The 18,398-nt window shown below is 46.0% G+C and overlaps 4 protein-coding genes across 4 annotated transcripts in view; all 4 read left to right on the plus strand.

Moving 5' to 3' along the window:
* The first annotated feature begins 3,045 nt into the window (after nt 1-3,045).
* Nucleotides 3,046-4,776, plus strand: LOC115694098 (cytochrome P450 89A2-like). The gene has a single exon (XM_030621225.2). The coding sequence runs from the start codon at nt 3,147-3,149 to the stop codon at nt 4,710-4,712; it is 1,566 nt and encodes a 521-aa protein (XP_030477085.2). The 5' UTR covers nt 3,046-3,146; the 3' UTR covers nt 4,713-4,776.
* Nucleotides 4,777-8,002: 3,226 nt separating this feature from the next.
* LOC115694103 (cytochrome P450 89A2-like) lies at nt 8,003-9,740 on the plus strand. The gene has a single exon (XM_030621228.2). The coding sequence runs from the start codon at nt 8,120-8,122 to the stop codon at nt 9,674-9,676; it is 1,557 nt and encodes a 518-aa protein (XP_030477088.2). The 5' UTR covers nt 8,003-8,119; the 3' UTR covers nt 9,677-9,740.
* Nucleotides 9,741-11,754: 2,014 nt separating this feature from the next.
* Nucleotides 11,755-18,398, plus strand: part of LOC130138309 (cytochrome P450 89A2-like) — a 62,263-nt gene continuing 55,619 nt past the window's right edge. The window contains exon 1 of the mRNA XM_056311985.1: nt 11,755-13,445. Within this exon, the coding sequence (XP_056167960.1) occupies nt 11,856-13,370 (1,515 nt within the window). The 5' untranslated portion in view covers nt 11,755-11,855 and the 3' untranslated portion in view covers nt 13,371-13,445. The remainder of the gene's footprint in view (nt 13,446-18,398) is intronic.
* On the plus strand, nt 15,416-17,317 carry LOC115666954 (cytochrome P450 89A2-like). The gene has a single exon (XM_030588599.2). The coding sequence runs from the start codon at nt 15,518-15,520 to the stop codon at nt 17,090-17,092; it is 1,575 nt and encodes a 524-aa protein (XP_030444459.2). The 5' UTR covers nt 15,416-15,517; the 3' UTR covers nt 17,093-17,317.

Consider the following 18,398-nt stretch of genomic DNA (forward strand, 5'->3'; position numbering starts at 1 on the left):
TAATTCATGGCCACTCGGTCTGGTTCTACAACGCACGACCTCTTGCCAAACTTTGTCGGATGTTCTTGTCAAGAACCCATGCCTTCTTTTCGTCGTCAGGGACGAGATGTCCCCACAAAACGATAGACTCCCACCACCATCATGCGCGGAAGACTGTACAACGGTACAAACAAGGTTCCATTATTTGGTCGACGATCCCAAAAACAATAATTTCTGCTCCCATCGATTGCAGCTTGAAAGGAAAAGGGCAAGAGACAAGAAGACGAGACAATTCAGAAAGCGAGAAAGGAGAGCCAAAACAAGGATTGAAAGTGAGAGGCCATCAGATGGAATCCACCATTATTATTGGCTGTGAATTTCCGTGTCCTTCTTGGCTGGTCTTTGGCCACGCATTATTGGATGTTGTTTGACGATATTCAACAAAACCAAATTACATTTTCTGTACAACCACCATGACTTAACTCCCAAGAAAGTGAACTAGCCAATTTTGACTTAGTCTCCCGAGAGCCATGAATCTCGGATTTCACTTCCGCCGAAAGACGTGGCAATGATGCAAATTTCTTGCGAATCGTATCAAATCAGTGCGGAGGATCACTCTTGACCAATGGGTCGACATTTCTGGATGAAGTAGGACATTCGAAAGCTGAGTGCCATGCTCGAATAAAATAGAGTCAGACTGATTTGCAAAAGTATGCGAGCACGTGAAATTTTAATATAATTATTTATATCCAACAAGACACTCGATGGAACTTATTAGGCTATTACATCATTCGACATATCTATTTTGATCAGACCACGCCTAACACTATTACATTCAATAAAAGAGGGAAAAGAAAAGGGTAATGACATTTTCATCTGTAAAAAATCTTCTCCCCCAACTTTTCTCATACTCTTATGTTTCCACTGGACTAATTCGCCAGTAACAACTCGTTAACAATCTCATGAGGATTCTTGAATATCAGAAAGACAAGAATAACATCCACCGAATTGAGCAAATTATCAAAGATGTCTAAATTGAAAAGTATAGCTTATTGCTTGTATAGAGTATATAGTTTGTCTTGAACAATATATGCTAAATGTAAAGTACAATTGTAATTATGTGGTATTGAAAAAGTTAAAAAAAAATAACCTATGATATTAACTTATAGGTAAATCTTTTCGTTTTAAGATTATAATATTATTAAATAACGAAAACAGACAATGGCAGAAAAGAAAAAAGGTAAGGTAGACTTATTTGATTATTTGTCCAATTTGGTAGAGGGTATCTTTTTTTTTTTTTGGTAAGTCGGTAGAGGGTATCTTTGTCTATATATTTTTCGAGAATTCTGATGAAAAATGAGGATGAGTTTTTGAGTAAAAACTAGTTAATCAAAACATAAAATGTGAAAAACTGTGAAAAAAGAGTTTTTAATTGTGAAAGTATCATTTTCCAGAGAAAATCGGCTACTGATACTAAGGGCACGCATGAAATCATTTTTGTTTCTCTATTTTTTTGTTCCCAGAAACAGGTTTGGAACAGAAATCCGTTTGGTAACGCAATTTCATTTTTCTATTTCAAAAATAGGTTTGGAACAGAAATAAGAAGTAAAAAAAAATTACTTTTCTATTTCTGGAACAGAAATGAGAAATAAAGACTCTTCTTATAGCTCGCCTTCTCTACTAGCCAGCCACCCCCTTACCACTCGCTATTGCCGCCAGTCGCTTCTCACCACCGCCGTCCACCTCCTGCCGTCAATCGCCTCCCACCGTCAGCCACCCACCGTCGGCGTCCTTCGCCGACCGCCTCCTCCCACCGCCATCCTTCATCGTTCACCACTGCCCAACTCCGGCTGCAACCCGCCCACCGTCGCCTCCCGCCATTCTTCGCCACCACCTGTTGGCCGGCTCCCGCCATCGCCCGACGGTCAACGCTCGCGCGACCGTTGGCTGCCTCTTACAGCTGACCAGCGTCCTTCGCCACCTGACGCCGGCCGTCACTCGCCACCGGCCGCTATCCTCAACCGATGGTCGCTGTGCTCCGTCACTCGGCTGCGCCGGCCGCCCTCCACCGCCTGCCGCCTCCGGCTGCCAGTCGCCCCCCGGGTGGCCGACGGCCACCCACTATCGCCGTGCTCTGCCTCCGGCCACCCTCCACCGCCTGTCGCCTCCCGTTGCCGGTCGCCCCTCGGGTGGCCACCCTCCACCGACCGTCGTGCTCCGCCTTCGGCCGCCCTCTGCCCTTGACAGCCACCACTGGCCGACGCGCTCCACCACCCGACGCTGGCCGCCGCTTGGCGCCAATCGCCTCCCGTAGTCGACCTGCCGCCTCCCATCGCCGACCACCGTCCTCCGCCCCCCGCCGCCAGCAGCCCGGAAGGGAGAAATTTTGTGTCGTTATCAAACGAATTTCTATTTCGGAAACAGAAATTTTGTGTCATTATCAAACACGCATTTTTGCTTAGAAACTCGTCCACGGAATAGAAATAGAAAAATCTATGTGGCCAGAAATTGATTTCTGGAACAGAAATGTTACCATGCGCGCCCTAAGATGCCTAATTCTCTTTAAAAGCACCAACTTTAGATCAGGTCCTAATTCTGACCCAAATTTTGTTGTCTCGCAAATAGTATCAACTTTAGTTCACGTCCCAAATATGATTTAAACATTTTTTATGTCGAATAAAATGCATCAATTTTAGGTTGGGTTTCAATTTTGGCTTAAACTTTTTGTTGTCTTGTACTTTCAATCGGTAGCCAAATCTGGTTCTCGTTAAATTCTCTTTTAATGATGCCATTAAAGATTCCGATGTGTCATTTCAAGTGTACGGGTAAATTTGGATACCAATGAAATTCAATGCTTTTTATGATTAAAAAAAAGCTTAGGCTAGAATTGAGATACGAGCTAAAGTAAATGCTTTTTATGAGGAATACGAAAATTTAAACTCGACCTAAAATTGGAATACTAGAAAGTCATCCATTTTCTTACTCCAAAAAGAAAATAATCCATTTCTGACCAAAAAAAAAAAGGGAAAGTAATCCAGTATGATTTGTGGTGGCTAAGTTGTCGCCTTATCTCGAATCTCATATGAGACAAGCAAATCGCCACGTCTTTCTCTGCAAATCCTCCATCTATTCAAAACTCAAAAACGCAAGAGTCGCTTTGGCAAGAGATGGATCTCTGGTTCCTCGTCCTCGTCACCCTCTCCGTCGCCGCCCTCCTCAGGGCCACCGTCAACCTCCTCTCCTCCCCCGCCGGGAGGAGGAAGAGCCTCCCGCCGGGCCCCCTCGCCTTCCCGTTCGTCGGCAACTTCCTATGGCTCCGCAAGTCCTTGTCGGAGATCGAGCCCGTCCTCCGCTCCCTCCACGCCCGCCACGGCCACATGGTCACCCTCCACATCGGCCCCCGCCCCGCCGTCTTCGTCTCCTCCCCTGCCCTCGCCCACCAGGCCCTCGTCCACCGCGGCGCCGTCTTCGCCGACCGCCCGCCGCCCCTCGCCGCCGACCGCGTCCTCTCCGCCAATCAGCACAACGTCAGCTCCTCCTCCTACGGCCCCACCTGGCGCCTCCTCCGCCGGAACCTCACGGCGGAGATCCTCCATCCCTCCCGCGTCCGGTCCTACTCCGGCGCCCGCGCGTGGGTCCTCGACATCCTCGTGGCGGAGCTCAAGTCCCAGCCAGGCGGCGTCGTCCGGGTCGTCGACCACTTCCAGTACGCCATGTTCTGCTTGCTGGTCCTCATGTGCTTCGGAGATAGGCTCGAGGAGCAGCAGATTAAGCAGATTGAGGAGGTTATGACACGGTTGCTTCTGGGTCTGCGGCGGTTCAACGTGCTCAATTTCTGGCCGCGGCTGACCAAGCTCCTGCTCCGGAAGCGGTGGAAGGAGTTCTACGAGTTGATCGAATATCGGAATCGCGTCCTCGTCCCGCTCATCAGGGCTCGATCCAAGGCCAAGCGAGAGCAACTGAACAAAGCCAGGGAGGACGGGAATGACGGCGACTGGATCGTGTCGTACGTGGACACGCTCCTGGACCTGGAGCTGCCGGAGGAGAAGAGGAAGCTGGAGGAGGACGAGATAACGAGCCTCTGCTCGGAGTTCCTCAACGCCGGCACCGACACGACGTCCACGGCGCTGCAGTGGATCATGGCCAACCTGGTGAAGTACCCAGAAATCCAAGAGAGGCTCTACGATGAAATCAAATCAGTCGTGGAACAAGGGGCGGAGAAAGTGGAGGAGGAGGATTTGCAGAGGATGGGATACCTGAAGGCGGTGGTGCTGGAGGGGCTGCGCCGCCACCCGCCAGGGCACTTCGTGGTGCCGCACGCGGTGACGGAAGACACGGAGCTGGGCGGGTACGTGATCCCCAAGGACGGGACCATCAACTTCACGGTGGCGGAGATGGGTTGGGACCCGAAAGTCTGGGAGGACCCGATGTCCTTCAAGCCTGAGAGGTTCTTGAATTGCGGCGGCGGCGGCGGCAGCGGAGAAGCGGGCGGGTTCGATATAACGGGGAGCAGGGAGATAAAGATGATGCCGTTTGGGGCAGGGAGGAGGATCTGTCCCGCGTCCGGGCTTGCGATACTGCACCTGGAGTACTTCGTGGCAAACTTGGTGTGGCTGTTCCGATGGCGGGCGGTGGCGGGCGAGGAGGTGGACCTGTCGGAGAAGCAGGAGTTCACCATAGTGATGAAGAACCCTTTGAGGGCTCAGATTTGTCCCCGGAATTTGGGCACCTGAAATTTGGGAGAATGTATGTAGAGTTATTGCCATCACAATAAATTGATATACATGAACACTCAAACGCACTCACTCTGATGTATATAATTAGACTTGGCTAGCCTATGCTTCTTTACGGGAAGCTTTTGAAACCTTCCACTTCGATCACGATGTCATGCCAAACACTAATTTCACCACTTTCATTCACGCATGCTGTACTAATGATACCCGTCTATAATCGTCGGTCATCTCATGTCTTGTGTTAAAAATGAAATTAGCTAACTCGTAAAAGAAATAGCATATGATTGCAAGCTAATGCACAAAGGTACGGTCCAAATTAAGGGTTAGGCTTGTAAATACAATACTCTAACATTGACTCCCCGTGCGTATTCGTCTTTTAATTTTCGTATATCAATTTCTGTATAGACTTACTTTAACCAATAAACTTAACAGTTATAACAGTACAAATGGGAATCGCCAATCGAGATGACCAAAGCCTGCGGACCGATTATTTAATATATATATATTTGTTATTTTTTCTTTAAAAAAATTAATAAAATGTGAACTAAACTCTAAGTGAACTTCATTATCATAAATTCATTGATAAAAATTAGTAAAATGTGAATTAAACCTTAATGAACTTCATTGACATAAATTCATTGACAAAAATTAGTAAAATGTGAACCAAACCTTAAGTATTTAACAAAAAAAAAAACTAAAAGTTCTAAGTGGTTCCATTGGATCGGTTGAACAGGCGGACCGACGGTCGATCCGGTCCGTCTGGAACCAACCGGTCAGGTCCGCGGTTTCCAAAATTGGGGCAGGTTCTCTCAGTCGGTTCGGTTCCACCTTGGAACCGGACCAGGACAGGAACCGATCACCCCTACTGCGAGTTATAACGGTACAAAGGTCGCTCTGTATGCTGTTCAATCAATTGAGTATTGCAATAAAGTTTTTATTTAGGCTCTATTTGTTTACCGTGAAATGTGACATTTTCTGGAAAATATTTTTCAGGTAGTCATTTTTTTGGGAAAATCACCATATTTTCCGGTGTTTGGCTGAAACCTGAAAATAGACTAGAAAATATTTTCCGTTTGATAGGAAAAAGCTAATTTGATTTCTTGAGGAAAATTATCAAAATATTCGAATTTTTTAATTTTTTCTTTTCTTTTCCTTCTTCCCTGGCCGGTCGCCACCCATAGCGATCGACTGGCGGGGGAGAGAGAGAGACATCGGGCAAGATTAGCAGGGATTTGGTGACTCCTCGCAAAGCCGGGGTTTTGAGGGCGGGGGAGAGAGAGAGACGAGGACCACTGGTTGCGGAGGAGCTGTCGAGAATTGGAAGCGGGTTTGGGAGGGGATAAAGGAGAGAGAGTGTGTGGAAGCGAAGGGATTTTAGAGAGAGAAATCGAGAGGAGATAGAGAAGGTTGGGGAAGGATTTCGGTGTCAAGAAAGAGGACGCCGGGAAAATGATATCCTTTTTTTTAGAAACGGAATTCATTTTCCCCAATTTTAGAAAGGTATTTTCCGTTGACCGGAAAACATTTTCTTTGACCACTTATTTTTCACGCCCCAAATGTCGGAAAGTGAGGAAAAAGTTTTCCAAAAAACAAACAGAGCATTAATGTAGTAATTAGGGATTAGTCATTAGAGAGATGGTACCGTCACCTATGTAGACTCATTCAAGCCCGTATCAATCGCATCTTGATACTCGATTTAACATGCGATTTATCTTACATTGGAGCCGCCACTAATTAGTTATAAGTCGATTAGACACCTAAGTAAAATGCACTTATGCGGATAAAAAATTCACGGATTCGATGATTTGATTAGGCTAGATTAATCTAACACCCTCTTGGTACTTTTTCTCTTCATTCCGAAAATGCTTTGCACGCAATCTTTGTCAATTTTAATCCTAGACCCCTGACATGCGAGAGGTGATCATGCGAATGCGTAAATAACAATGGAGCACTCGATAATCAAAACATTAAATAAATTACTGAAAAAATTAAAAAACCTAGAAGGCATAAGCAAGCATAAGCGAATCCCTATTTATTGTCCGAAAATTGCAAAGGATATGCATTCTTCCTTTCCAAATTTGATCAAAGAATCCACTTTCTTTGTTCAGAACACCCCATGTGCATTGCTCAGGGGGAATTCGGCTAGCACAAAGTGTATCAATTGGCTTGGCCAAATTTCATCAATCCTTGAATTAAATAGGCTTGCTTGAGAATTCAAACAAACCCAGGCAACACTTTGGGATAATTCCAAGGCAATTAATGATCGGACCGACTCGAATGCAATTTATGTCGACATGTTAATACTAAACGAAATTGTTCCCGGTGCTTGTAATACTAATGCAAATCATGTCAATGATATTTTTATTTTGGGGTCGGGGTTGATCATTTTAATGCGACATGGTTCCGGTCCTGGTACTGAGAGGACCACGAGAGATGGCAGTAGGGTCGCCTCGGGGAAAATTAACCAAAAAGTCATAAACTTATTGCAGTTTTGCCAATTCAGTCCATTTAGCCACCAAATTGACTTAATTGTAAAACGTAAAAAAAAGTTTTTGACTCAAATGGCGAAATTGAAAGGTTTATGACTCAATTTGCAAAAGCGCAATAAATTTGAGACTTTTTGGACAATTCTCCCGATCGCCTCGGATCGGATGTGGAGCTACTTCAGAGAGAGAGAGAGAGAGAGAGAGAGAGAGAGAGAGAGAGAGAGAGAGAGAGAGAGAGCTCCGCTAAAGCGTATTTTACATCTTACAAGTTAGCTATCTAAAACCGTAATTCTACTTGCTCAACAATATTTAGCATCAAGCGAAAGCCCCATGAAGTCAAAGCCCTTTTTATGTAGCTGCAAAAGTCATTTAATGACCGATTGATTGCTCAATATCGACCGTCAAGTCTCTTAAACGAGCGCAATGCCCCGCAACTAAATATCGGCAATCCAATCGTCACGAGCAGCGCGCGTGTAATCCCTCGATCGCAAAACTCGTCCCGATCGCCCGCGTTTTCCTATCGCAGCCGCCCCTATCGAGATCGTCGCGCGGTATCACGTGGTCCGTGCCCCTCTCTAGCCTCTACTCATAATAATTCCTACACACAAAAAGGCTGTCCAAAAAAACGCGCAAAAAGCGACGGCAAGGTACGGCCGATTTGGATACCGATTGTAACTCAGTGCATTTTACGAGATAAAAAAAGGTTAGGTCAGAATTGATATATGAGCTAAATTTGGTGTTTTTTATGGTCAGATTGGGCCACTGCAAGAAAGGTCATCCGATTTCCTACCACAAAAAATAAAAGCAAAAAAGAGAAAGTAATCCATTACCTTTATTAACGACAAACCAATCGCCACCTCTTTCTCTGCAAATCCTCCATTCGTTCACACTCAAGAACACTCGGTGTCGCTCCGGCGAAAGATGGATCTCTGGTTCCTCATCGTCGTCGCCCTCTCCGTCGCCGCCCTCCTCCGAGCCACCGCCGACCTCCTCTCCTCCCCCGCCGCCGGGAGGAGGAAGAGCCTCCCGCCGGGCCCCCTCGCCTTCCCGGTCATCGGCAACTTCCTATGGCTCCGCAAGTCCTTCTCCGAGATCGAGCCCATCCTCCGCTCCCTCCACGCCCGCCACGGCCCCATGGTCACCCTCCACATCGGCCCCCGCCCCGCCGTCTTCGTCTCCTCCCCGGCCCTCGCCCACCGGGCCCTCGTCCACCGCGGCGCCGTCTTCGCCGACCGCCCGCCGTCCCTCGCCACCATGCGCGTCCTCTCCGCCAACCAGCACAGCATCAACTCCTCCTCCTACGGCCCAGCCTGGCGCCTTCTCCGCCGGAACCTCACGGCGGAGATCCTCCATCCCTCCCGCGTCCGCTCCTACTCCCGCGCCCGCGCGTGGGTCCTCGATATCCTCGTGGGGGAGCTCAAGTCCCAGCCTGGCGGCGTCGTCCGGGTCGTCGACCACTTCAGGTACGCCATGTTCTGCTTGCTGGTCCTCATGTGCTTCGGAGACAGGCTCGAAGAAAAGCAGATTAAGCGGATCGAGGAGGTTCAGACACGGCTGCTTCTGGGTCTGCGGCGGTTCAGCGTGCTCAACATCTGGCCACGGGTGAGCAAGCTCCTGCTCCGGAAGCGGTGGAAGGAGTTCTACGAGCTCATCGAGAATCGGAATCACGTCCTCGTCCCGCTCATCAGAGCTCGATCCAAGGCCAAGCGAGAGCAACTGAACAAAGCCAGGGAGGACGGGAATGACGGCGACTGGATCGTGTCGTACGTGGACACGCTCCTGGACCTGGAGCTGCCGGAGGAGAAGAGGAAGCTGGAGGAGGACGAGATAACGAGCCTCTGCTCGGAGTTCCTCAACGCCGGCACCGACACGACGTCCACGGCGCTGCAGTGGATCATGGCCAACCTGGTCAAGTACCCGGAAATCCAAGAGAGGCTCTACGATGAAATCAAATCAGTCGTGGGACAAGGGGCGGAGCAAGTGAAAGAGGAGGACCTGCAGAGGATGGGCTACCTGAAGGCGGTGGTGCTGGAGGGGCTGCGCCGCCACCCACCGGGGCACTTCGTGCTGCCGCACGCGGTGACGGAAGACGCGGAGCTGGGCGGGTACGTGATCCCCAAGGACGGGACCATCAACTTCACGGTGGCGGAGATGGGTTGGGACCCGAAAGTCTGGGAGGACCCGATGGCGTTCAAGCCCGAGAGGTTCTTGAATTACGACGGCGGAGAAGCGGGCGGTTTTGACATCACGGGGAGCAGGGAGATAAAGATGATGCCGTTTGGGGCAGGGAGGAGGATCTGTCCCGCATCCGGGCTCGCGATGCTGCACCTGGAGTACTTCGTGGCGAACTTGGTGTGGCTGTTCCGATGGCGGACGGTGGCCGGCGAGGAGGTGGACCTGTCGGAGAAGCAGGAGTTCACCATAGTGATGAAGAACCCTTTGAGGGCTGAGATTTGTCCCAGGAATTTGGGCACCTGAAATTTGGGAGAATGTCTGTATGTAATTGGACTTGGCAGGCGAACCTCCGAGGTGTTTGCGAAAATTCCTGCACGAGTTCATGTTTCCTTTGTTATAAATGAAATTAGCTGACTTGTAAAAGAAATAGCGTTCAATTGAGTTTTCTGCCCCCAATCATCCTTTGGGAATTGTAATAATAAGTATTGCCAAAAATAAAAACTATGAGTCCGGTTCAGCAGTTTGGTCTGCACCTAAAAACCATTAACGATAAGACATCCTGTGATTTAATGGAATGGATCTTTCCCCATTTCATCGCATGGTTTCGGCATCTTCACGCCACGGTTCTCTACAGGCACAAGAGCCTTCTTCTTAATCTACATATGTCGGATCAATAAGTGATGCGTTCATGCTATGAGTCTTAGGCTGCGCATGACAACTTGCCAAATAGTGTTTGACTCTGTTCTTTTGTTCCCAGAATCAGTTTGGGAACAGAAATGCGTTTGTTTAATTTTTTGATTAAGGGCACAATTTTGTCAAAAATTGTTCCAGAATCGATTTTGGAACGAATCAAGAAAAAAAAAGTAGCTTCTTGATTAAGAACAATTTTGAGAATCAATTTTTTTTTCTTCTTTCTTTTCTTGGTTTTTAATTTAGCTTCTAATGTCCGGCCCGAGAACCGCCCTCGCCGGATCTGACGAGAATAAAATATTTTAATAAAAAATATTTTACCAGCCATGGCCATAAAAAAGAAAAAATATATATTTTTAATAAAAATATTTTAATAAAAAATATTATTAATAAAAAAATATTTTACCGCCATGGCCGGTGACCAGGCCATGGCAAAAAAAAAAAATATATATTTTTAATAAAAATATTTTAATAAAAAAATATTTTACGGTCATGTGCCAATGACCCAGGCCATGGCAAAAAAAATAAAAATGTATATTTTTAATAAAAATATTTTAATAAAAAAATATTATTAATAAAAAAATATTTTACAGGCCATGGCCGGCGATCAGGTCAGGGCCAAAAAAAAGAAAAAAATATATTTTTAATAAAAATATTTTAATAAAAAATATATTTTACCATCCATGGCCGGCGACCAGGCCATGGCCAAAAAAATAAAAATATATATTTTTAATAAAAATATTTTAATAAAAAAAATATTTTACCGGCCATGGCCGGCGACCAGGCCATGGCCCAAAAAAATAAAAATGTATATTTTTAATAAATAATATTATTAATAAAAAAAATATTTTACCTGCCTGGCCGGCGACCAGGCCATGGCACAAAAAAATAAAAATGTATATTTTTAATAAAAATATTTTAATAAAAAATATTATTAATAAAAAAATATTTTTTTTAGTATGGCAAGAACAGAGCCATTGCAAAAAAATAAAAATATATATTTTTAATAAAAATATTTTAATAAAAAATATTATTAATAAAAAAAATATTTTACCGGTCATGGCCGACGACCATGCCATGGCAAAAAAAAAGAAAAAAATACTTTTAATAAAAATATTATTAATAAAAAATATTTTACCGGTCATGGCCGGCGAGCAGGCTATGGCCAAGAAGGAAAAGAAAAAAAGAAAAAAAAAAAAGAAAGAAATATTAAAATATTTAAAAATATTATTAATAAAAAGAAATTTTGTGGCGTTACCAAACGCATTTCTGTTCTTTTTCTATTCCAGGGATGGAATTTTGGGTTGTTAACAAACGCCTTAAAATGCTCAGAATCAATTCCGGGCACAGAATAAAAAATAATCATTTCTGAGCAGAATCTGTTTCCGGGCACAGAATCGTTGTCATGCGCAGCCTTATTCCCCAGAGAACTTTCTCGGGTCCACAATTCTCTTGTGATAAATCCCATTTAATTAAAACCTAGACTACTTTTGTTTCGAAGAAAAATAAATAATTTGGAAAAAATTTTAATAAAAAAAAGCAATCATATTACTTGAAATAATCTGGCAATTAAAAAAGTTATCATTACGAGAAATGTTGACAAAACGGCATATTCCAAATTTCAAATCGATATCGTGATTCGTCATGTCATCTTACTTTTTACTTAAACTAAGTGATAAGAATTATTTGGGATTACTTATGTGTGCTTCGGTGTTTGTTAGACCGCAGACGGTTCCGCCCTTCTCCGCGAAGTTCTGATTTGGTCAAACTCAAAAGTGTGCTCCGGCGAAAGATGGATCTCTGGCTCCTCGTCCTCGTCACCCTCTCCGTCGCCGCCCTCCTCAGAGCCACCGTCAACCTCCTCTCCTCCGCCGCCGCCGAGAGGGGGAAGAGCCTCCCGCCGGGCCCGCTCACCTTCCCGGTCATCGGCAACTTCCTATGGCTCCGCAAGTCCTTCTCGGAGCTCGAGCCCGTCCTCCGTTCCCTCCACGCCCGCCACGGCCCGATGGTCACCCTCCACATCGGCTCCCACCCCGCCGTCTTCGTCTCCTCCCGGGCACTCGCCCACCAGGCCCTCGTCCACCGCGGCGCCGTCTTCGCCGACCGCCCGCCGCCCCTGGCCACCATGCGCGTCATGTCCGCAAACCAGCACAACATCAGCTCCTCCTCCTACGGCCCCACCTGGCGCCTCCTCCGCCGGAAGCTGACGGCGGAGATCCTCCATCCCTCCCGCCTCCGCTCCTACTCCCGCGCCCGCGCGTGGGTCCTCGACATTCTCGTGGGGGAGCTCAAGTCCCAGCCTGGCGGTGTCGTCCTGGTCGTCAACCACTTCCAGTACGCCATGTTCTGCTTGCTGGTCCTCATGTGCTTCGGAGACAGGCTCGAAGAGAAGCAGATTAAGCAAATCGAGGAGGCTCAGCGAAAATCGCTGCTGGATCTGCCGTTGTTCAACGTGCTCAATTTCTGGCCGCGGCTGACCAAGCTCGTGCTCCGGAAGCGGTGGAAGGAGTTCTACGAGCTCTACGAGAATCGGAAGCGCGTCCTCGTCCCGCTCATCAGAGCTCGATCCAAGGCCAAGCGAGAGCAGCTCAGCAAAGCCAAGGAGGACGGGAATGACGGCGACGGCGATTGGATCTTATCGTACGTGGACACGCTCCTGGACCTGGAGCTGCCGGAGGAGAAGAGGAAGCTGGAGGAGGACGAGATAATGAGCCTCTGCAATGAGTTCCTCAACGCCGGTACTGACACGACGTCCACGGCGCTGCAGTGGATCATGGCGAACCTGGTCAAGTACCCAGAAATCCAAGAGAGGCTCTACGATCAAATCAAATCGGTCGTGGGACAAGGGGCGGAGCAGGTGAAGGAGGAGGACCTGCAGAGGCTGGACTACCTGAAGGCGGTGGTGCTGGAGGGGCTGCGCCGCCACCCGCCGGGACACTTCTTGCTGCCGCACGCGGTGACGGAAGACGCGGAGCTGGGCGGGCACGTGATCCCCAAGGACGGGACCATCAAGCCCGAGAGGTTCTTGAATTGCGGCCGCGGCGGCGACGGAGGAGAAGCCGGCGAGTTCGACATCACGGGGAGCAGGGAGATAAAGATGATGCCGTTTGGGGCAGGGAGGAGGATCTGTCCCGCATCCGGGCTCGCGATGCTGCACCTGGAGTACTTCGTGGCGAACTTGGTGTGGCTGTTCCGATGGCGGACGGTGGCCGGCGAGGAGGTGGACCTGTCGGAGAAGCAGGAGTTCACCATAGTGATGAAGAACCCTTTGAGGGCTGAGATTTGTCCCAGGAATTTGGGCACCTGAAATTTGGGAGAATGTCTGTATGTAATTGGACTTGGCAGGCGAACCTCCGAGGTGTTTGCGAAAATTCCTGCACGAGTTCATGTTTCCTTTGTTATAAATGAAATTAGCTGACTTGTAAAAGAAATAGCGTTCAATTGAGTTTTCTGCCCCCAATCATCCTTTGGGAATTGTAATAATAAGTATTGCCAAAAATAAAAACTATGAGTCCGGTTCAGCAGTTTGGTCTGCACCTAAAAACCATTAACGATAAGACATCCTGTGATTTAATGGAATGGAACTTTCCCCATTTCATCGCATGGTTTCGGCATCTTCACGCCACGGTTCTCTACAGGCACAAGAGCCTTCTTCTTAATCTACATATGTCGGATCAATAAGTGATGCGTTCATGCTATGAGTCTTAGGCTGCGCATGACAATTTGCCAAATAGTGTTTGACTCTGTTCTTTTGTTTAGAATCGGTTTGGACGAAATGCGTTTGTTTAATTTTTTGATTCTGGGCACAATTTTGTCAAAAATTGTTCCCAGAATCGATTTGGAGCAGAATCAAGAATAAGAAAAAGTAGCTTCTTGATTATGGGAACAATTTTGAGAATCAATTTTTTTTTCTTCTTCCTTTTCTTGGTTTTTAATTTAGCTTCTAATGTAGGCCTGAGGACCGCCCTCCGGATCGACGAGAATAAAATATTTTAATAAAAATATTATTAATAAAAAATATTTAGGCCATGGCCAATGACGAGCCGTGGCCATAAAAAAGAAAAAAATATAGTTGTAATAAAAATATTTTAATAAAAATATTATTAATAAAAAAATATTTTACCGCCATGGCGGTATGACCAGGCCATGGCAAAAAAAAAAAATATATATTTTTAATAAAAATATTTTAATAAAAAATATTATTAATAAAAAAAATATTTTACCGGCCATGGCCAGCGACCAGGCCATGGCCAAAAAAAATAAAAATGTATATTTTTAATAAAAAAATTTTAATAAAAAAAATATTTTACAGGCCATGGCCGGCGATCAGGCCAGGGCCAAAAAAAAGAAAAAAATATTTTTAATAAAATATTTTAATAAAAATATATTTTACCATCCATGGCGGCGCCAGGCCATGGCCAAAAAAAAAAAAATATATTTTTAATAAAAATATTTTACCGGCCATGGCCGGCGACTGTGCCATGGCCCAAAAAATAAAAATGTATATTTTTAATAAAAAAAATATTTTACCCGCCATGGCCGCGACCAGTGCCATGGCACAAAAAAATAAAAATGTATATTTTTAATAAAAATATTTTAATAAAAAATATTATTAATAAAAAAAATATTTTAGGCCATGGCAGCTTGAATAGCCATGGCCAAAAAAATAAAAATATATATTTTTAATAAAAAATACTATTAATAAAAAAATATTTTACCGGTCATGGTGACGACCATGCCATGGCAAAAAAAGAAAAAAATAATTTTAATAAAAATATTATTAATAAAAATATTTTAGGTCATAGCCTAGCGAGCAGGCTATGGCCAAGAAGGAAGGGAAAAGAAAAAAGAAAAGAAAAAAAGAAAGAAATATTAAAATATTTAAAAATATTATTAATAAAAGAAATTTTGTGGCGTTACCAAACGCATTTTGTTCTTTTTCTATTCCGAGAGATGGAATTTTGGGCCGTTAACAAATGCCTTAAAATGCTTAGAATCAATTAGGACGAGAATCAAAAGAATCATTTTTGAGCGGGAATTTGTTTCCAAGCACTGAGAATCGTTGTCATGCGCAGCCTTATTCCCCAGAGAACTTTCTCGGGTCCACAATTCTCTTGTGATAAATCCCATTTAATTAAAACCTAGACTTCGTTTGTTTCGAAGAAAAATAAATAATTTGGAAAAAATTTTAATAAAAAAAAGCAATCATATTACTTGAAATAATCTGGCAATTAAAAAAGTTATCATTACGAGAAATGTTGACAAAACGGCATATTCCAAATTTCAAATCGATATCGTGATTCGTCATGTCATCTTACTTTTTACTTAAACTAAGTGATAAGAATTATTTGGGATTACTTATGTGTGCTTCGGTGTTTGTTAGACCGCAGACGGTTCCGCCCTTCTCTGCGAAGTTCTGATTTGGTCAAACTCAAAAGTGTGCTCCGGCGAAAGATGGATCTCTGGCTCCTCGTCCTCGTCACCCTCTCCGTCGCCGCCCTCCTCAGAGCCACCGTCAACCTCCTCTCCTCCGCCGCAGCCGAGAGGGGGAAGAGCCTCCCGCCGGGCCCGCTCACCTTCCCGGTCATCGGCAACTTCCTATGGCTCCGCAAGTCCTTCTCGGAGCTCGAGCCCGTCCTCCGTTCCCTCCACGCCCGCCACGGCCCGATGGTCACCCTCCACATCGGCTCCCACCCCGCCGTCTTCGTCTCCTCCCGGGCACTCGCCCACCAGGCCCTCGTCCACCGCGGCGCCGTCTTCGCCGACCGCCCACCGCCCCTGGCCACCATGCGCGTCATGTCCGCAAACCAGCACAACATCAGCTCCTCCTCCTACGGCCCCACCTGGCGCCTCCTCCGCCGGAAGCTCACGGCGGAGATCCTCCATCCCTCCCGTCTCCGCTCCTACTCCCGCGCCCGCGCTTGGGTCCTCGACATCCTCGTGGGGGAGCTCAAGTCCCAGCCTGGCGGCGTCGTCAGCGTGGTCGACCACTTCCAGTACGCCATGTTCTGCTTGCTCGTCCTCATGTGCTTCGGAGACAGGCTCGAAGAGAAGCAGATTAAGCAGATCGAGGAGGCTCAGCGAAAATTGCTGCTGGATCTGCCGCGGTTCAAGGTGCTCAATTTCTGGCCGCGGCTGACCAAGCTCGTGCTCCGGAAGCGGTGGAAGGAGTTCTACGAGCTCTACGAGAATCGGAAGCACGTCCTCGTCCCGCTCATCAGAGCTCGATCCAAGGCCAAGCGAGAGCAGCTGAGCAAAGCCAATGAGGACAGAAACGAGGACGACGGCGATTGGATCTTATCGTACGTGGACACGCTCCTGGACCTGGAGCTGCCGGAGGAGAAGAGGAAGCTGGAGGAGGGCGAGATAGTGAGCCTCTGCAATGAGTTCCTCAACGCCGGTACTGACACGACGTCCACGGCGCTGCAGTGGATCATGGCGAACCTGGTCAAGTACCCAGAAATCCAAGAGAGGCTCTACGATCAAATCAAATCGGTCGTGGGACAAGGGGCGGAGCAGGTGAAGGAGGAGGACCTGCAGAGGCTGGACTACCTGAAGGCGGTGGTGCTGGAGGGGCTGCGCCGCCACCCGCCGGGGCACTTCGTGCTGCCGCACGCGGTGACGGAAGACGCGGAGCTGGGCGGGCACGTGATCCCCAAGGACGGGACCATCAACTTCATGGTGGCGGAGATGGGCTGGGACCCGGAAGTCTGGGAAGACCCGATGGCGTTCAAGCCCGAGAGGTTCTTGAATTGCGGCCGCGGCGGCGAAGGAGGAGAAGGCGGCGAGTTCGACATCACGGAGAGCAGGGAGATAAAGATGATGCCGTTCGGGGTGGGGAGGAGGATGTGTCCCGGGTACGGGCTCGCGATGCTGCACCTGGAGTACTTCGTGGCGAACCTGGTGTGGCTGTTCCAATGGCGGACGGTGGCCGGCGAGGAGGTGGACCTGTCGGAGAAGCAGGAGTTCACCGTGGTGATGAAGAACCCTTTGCGGGCTCACATTTGTCCCAGGCATTCGGGCACCTGAATTTCGGAAAATGTTTGTGGAGTGTGTTTTTGCTTTCTCAATAAATTCACAAAAAGTTTGCGAAGTTCTTCTTTTTCTTCAGTTCTTAGAAATGAATTCGCGATTAGTACCGGGCCTTTTAGTTACATTTTTTTCTTTAATAATGCCATTTTAGTTATTTTTATTTTATATAAATGTTTTCCATTAAGAAATAATGTTTGATCACATTATAAATACTTTTATATTTGACATCATTTTCATTGAATAATGTTTGTCGTGTCTAACTGTAATTATACTTTTTTTCTATTTTATTACTACTTGACACTTTTTCACTCGTAAATTATAATACTCTCGGTACGCTATCGGTACGCTATCGTTACTCTATTGTTAGCAATGCCAATAATAATAATCCAATCCAGTATAGTGTATTCGATTTAATTGCTGTCCTCCACATGGATCATAAATCGGTAACAAAAAAGCATTAGCCACTCTACCGAGGAAATTCACATCGAATGTAAAAAAAATTGCGACGAAAGATAGTATGCGTGATGTCTATATTTAAAACGATAAAAATCTGAAATTAAATTCACAATAGTAGTACAATCCCAAGATAAAACAGACCGTTTTTTATTATTACGAAAAATAGAAAATTTCTGTTTATGTGCTCTAAGTCAATCCATATTGTATTGTCTAAATCTATATTGAGTATATATAATCTAATTAATTTCTCCTTTTGATGTGTCATAATTTTTTTTTAAAAAGCATTTAGGTTGATTATCGAATGGGTCGAGCAATTAAATATAGGATATTACCGCCATTACGTTAATGATGTAACATACGAAAACCATAAAATAAAAAATATTTCGTCATTATTACTTTAGTAATTATTGATGCTAACATGTGACATAGCTTAATGAGTAAGAATCGGGAATAAAAAATTGTATTGACGTATAACTACTGTTTTCTAACCCAGATCCTTTGTCCCCCGGAAATGAACTACAAGTTTTCATAATCAAAATATAATAATCACGTAATCCCTATCTTATTATATAGAGAAAATTTCAATTAAGGACCCAAAGTGAATCTCTTTTCTCAAAAAAAGATTCTAAGTTGACAACGTTTCAATTAAGGACTCAAAGTGACCAAACTAGTCTCAAATAAGGACCCAGCTTGCTGGCCGGCGAACATTTCGCTGACCGGCGAGCATGAGAAATTTCCGGCGTCAGAATACGGGCAATTTTGTTTTTTTCTTTTTATTTTTTCTTTTTCTCTCTTCCCTCTTGTGGCCATCGCCGGCGATGTCCGCCGGCCTCAGGCGAGGGCCACC

This window comes from Syzygium oleosum, unplaced genomic scaffold (assembly GCF_021117445.2).
Source record: "Syzygium oleosum isolate NSW1041296 unplaced genomic scaffold, Sole_v2.1 Sole_v2.01, whole genome shotgun sequence".
Taxonomy (NCBI): Eukaryota; Viridiplantae; Streptophyta; class Magnoliopsida; order Myrtales; family Myrtaceae; genus Syzygium; species Syzygium oleosum.

Bases quoted from the DNA above. Each gene is read 5' to 3' on its own strand.
- LOC115694098 (XM_030621225.2), top strand. From the start codon at position 3,147: ATGGATCTCTGGTTCCTCGTCCTCGTCACCCTCTCCGTCGCCGCCCTC.
- LOC115694103 (XM_030621228.2), top strand. From the start codon at position 8,120: ATGGATCTCTGGTTCCTCATCGTCGTCGCCCTCTCCGTCGCCGCCCTC.
- LOC115666954 (XM_030588599.2), top strand. From the start codon at position 15,518: ATGGATCTCTGGCTCCTCGTCCTCGTCACCCTCTCCGTCGCCGCCCTC.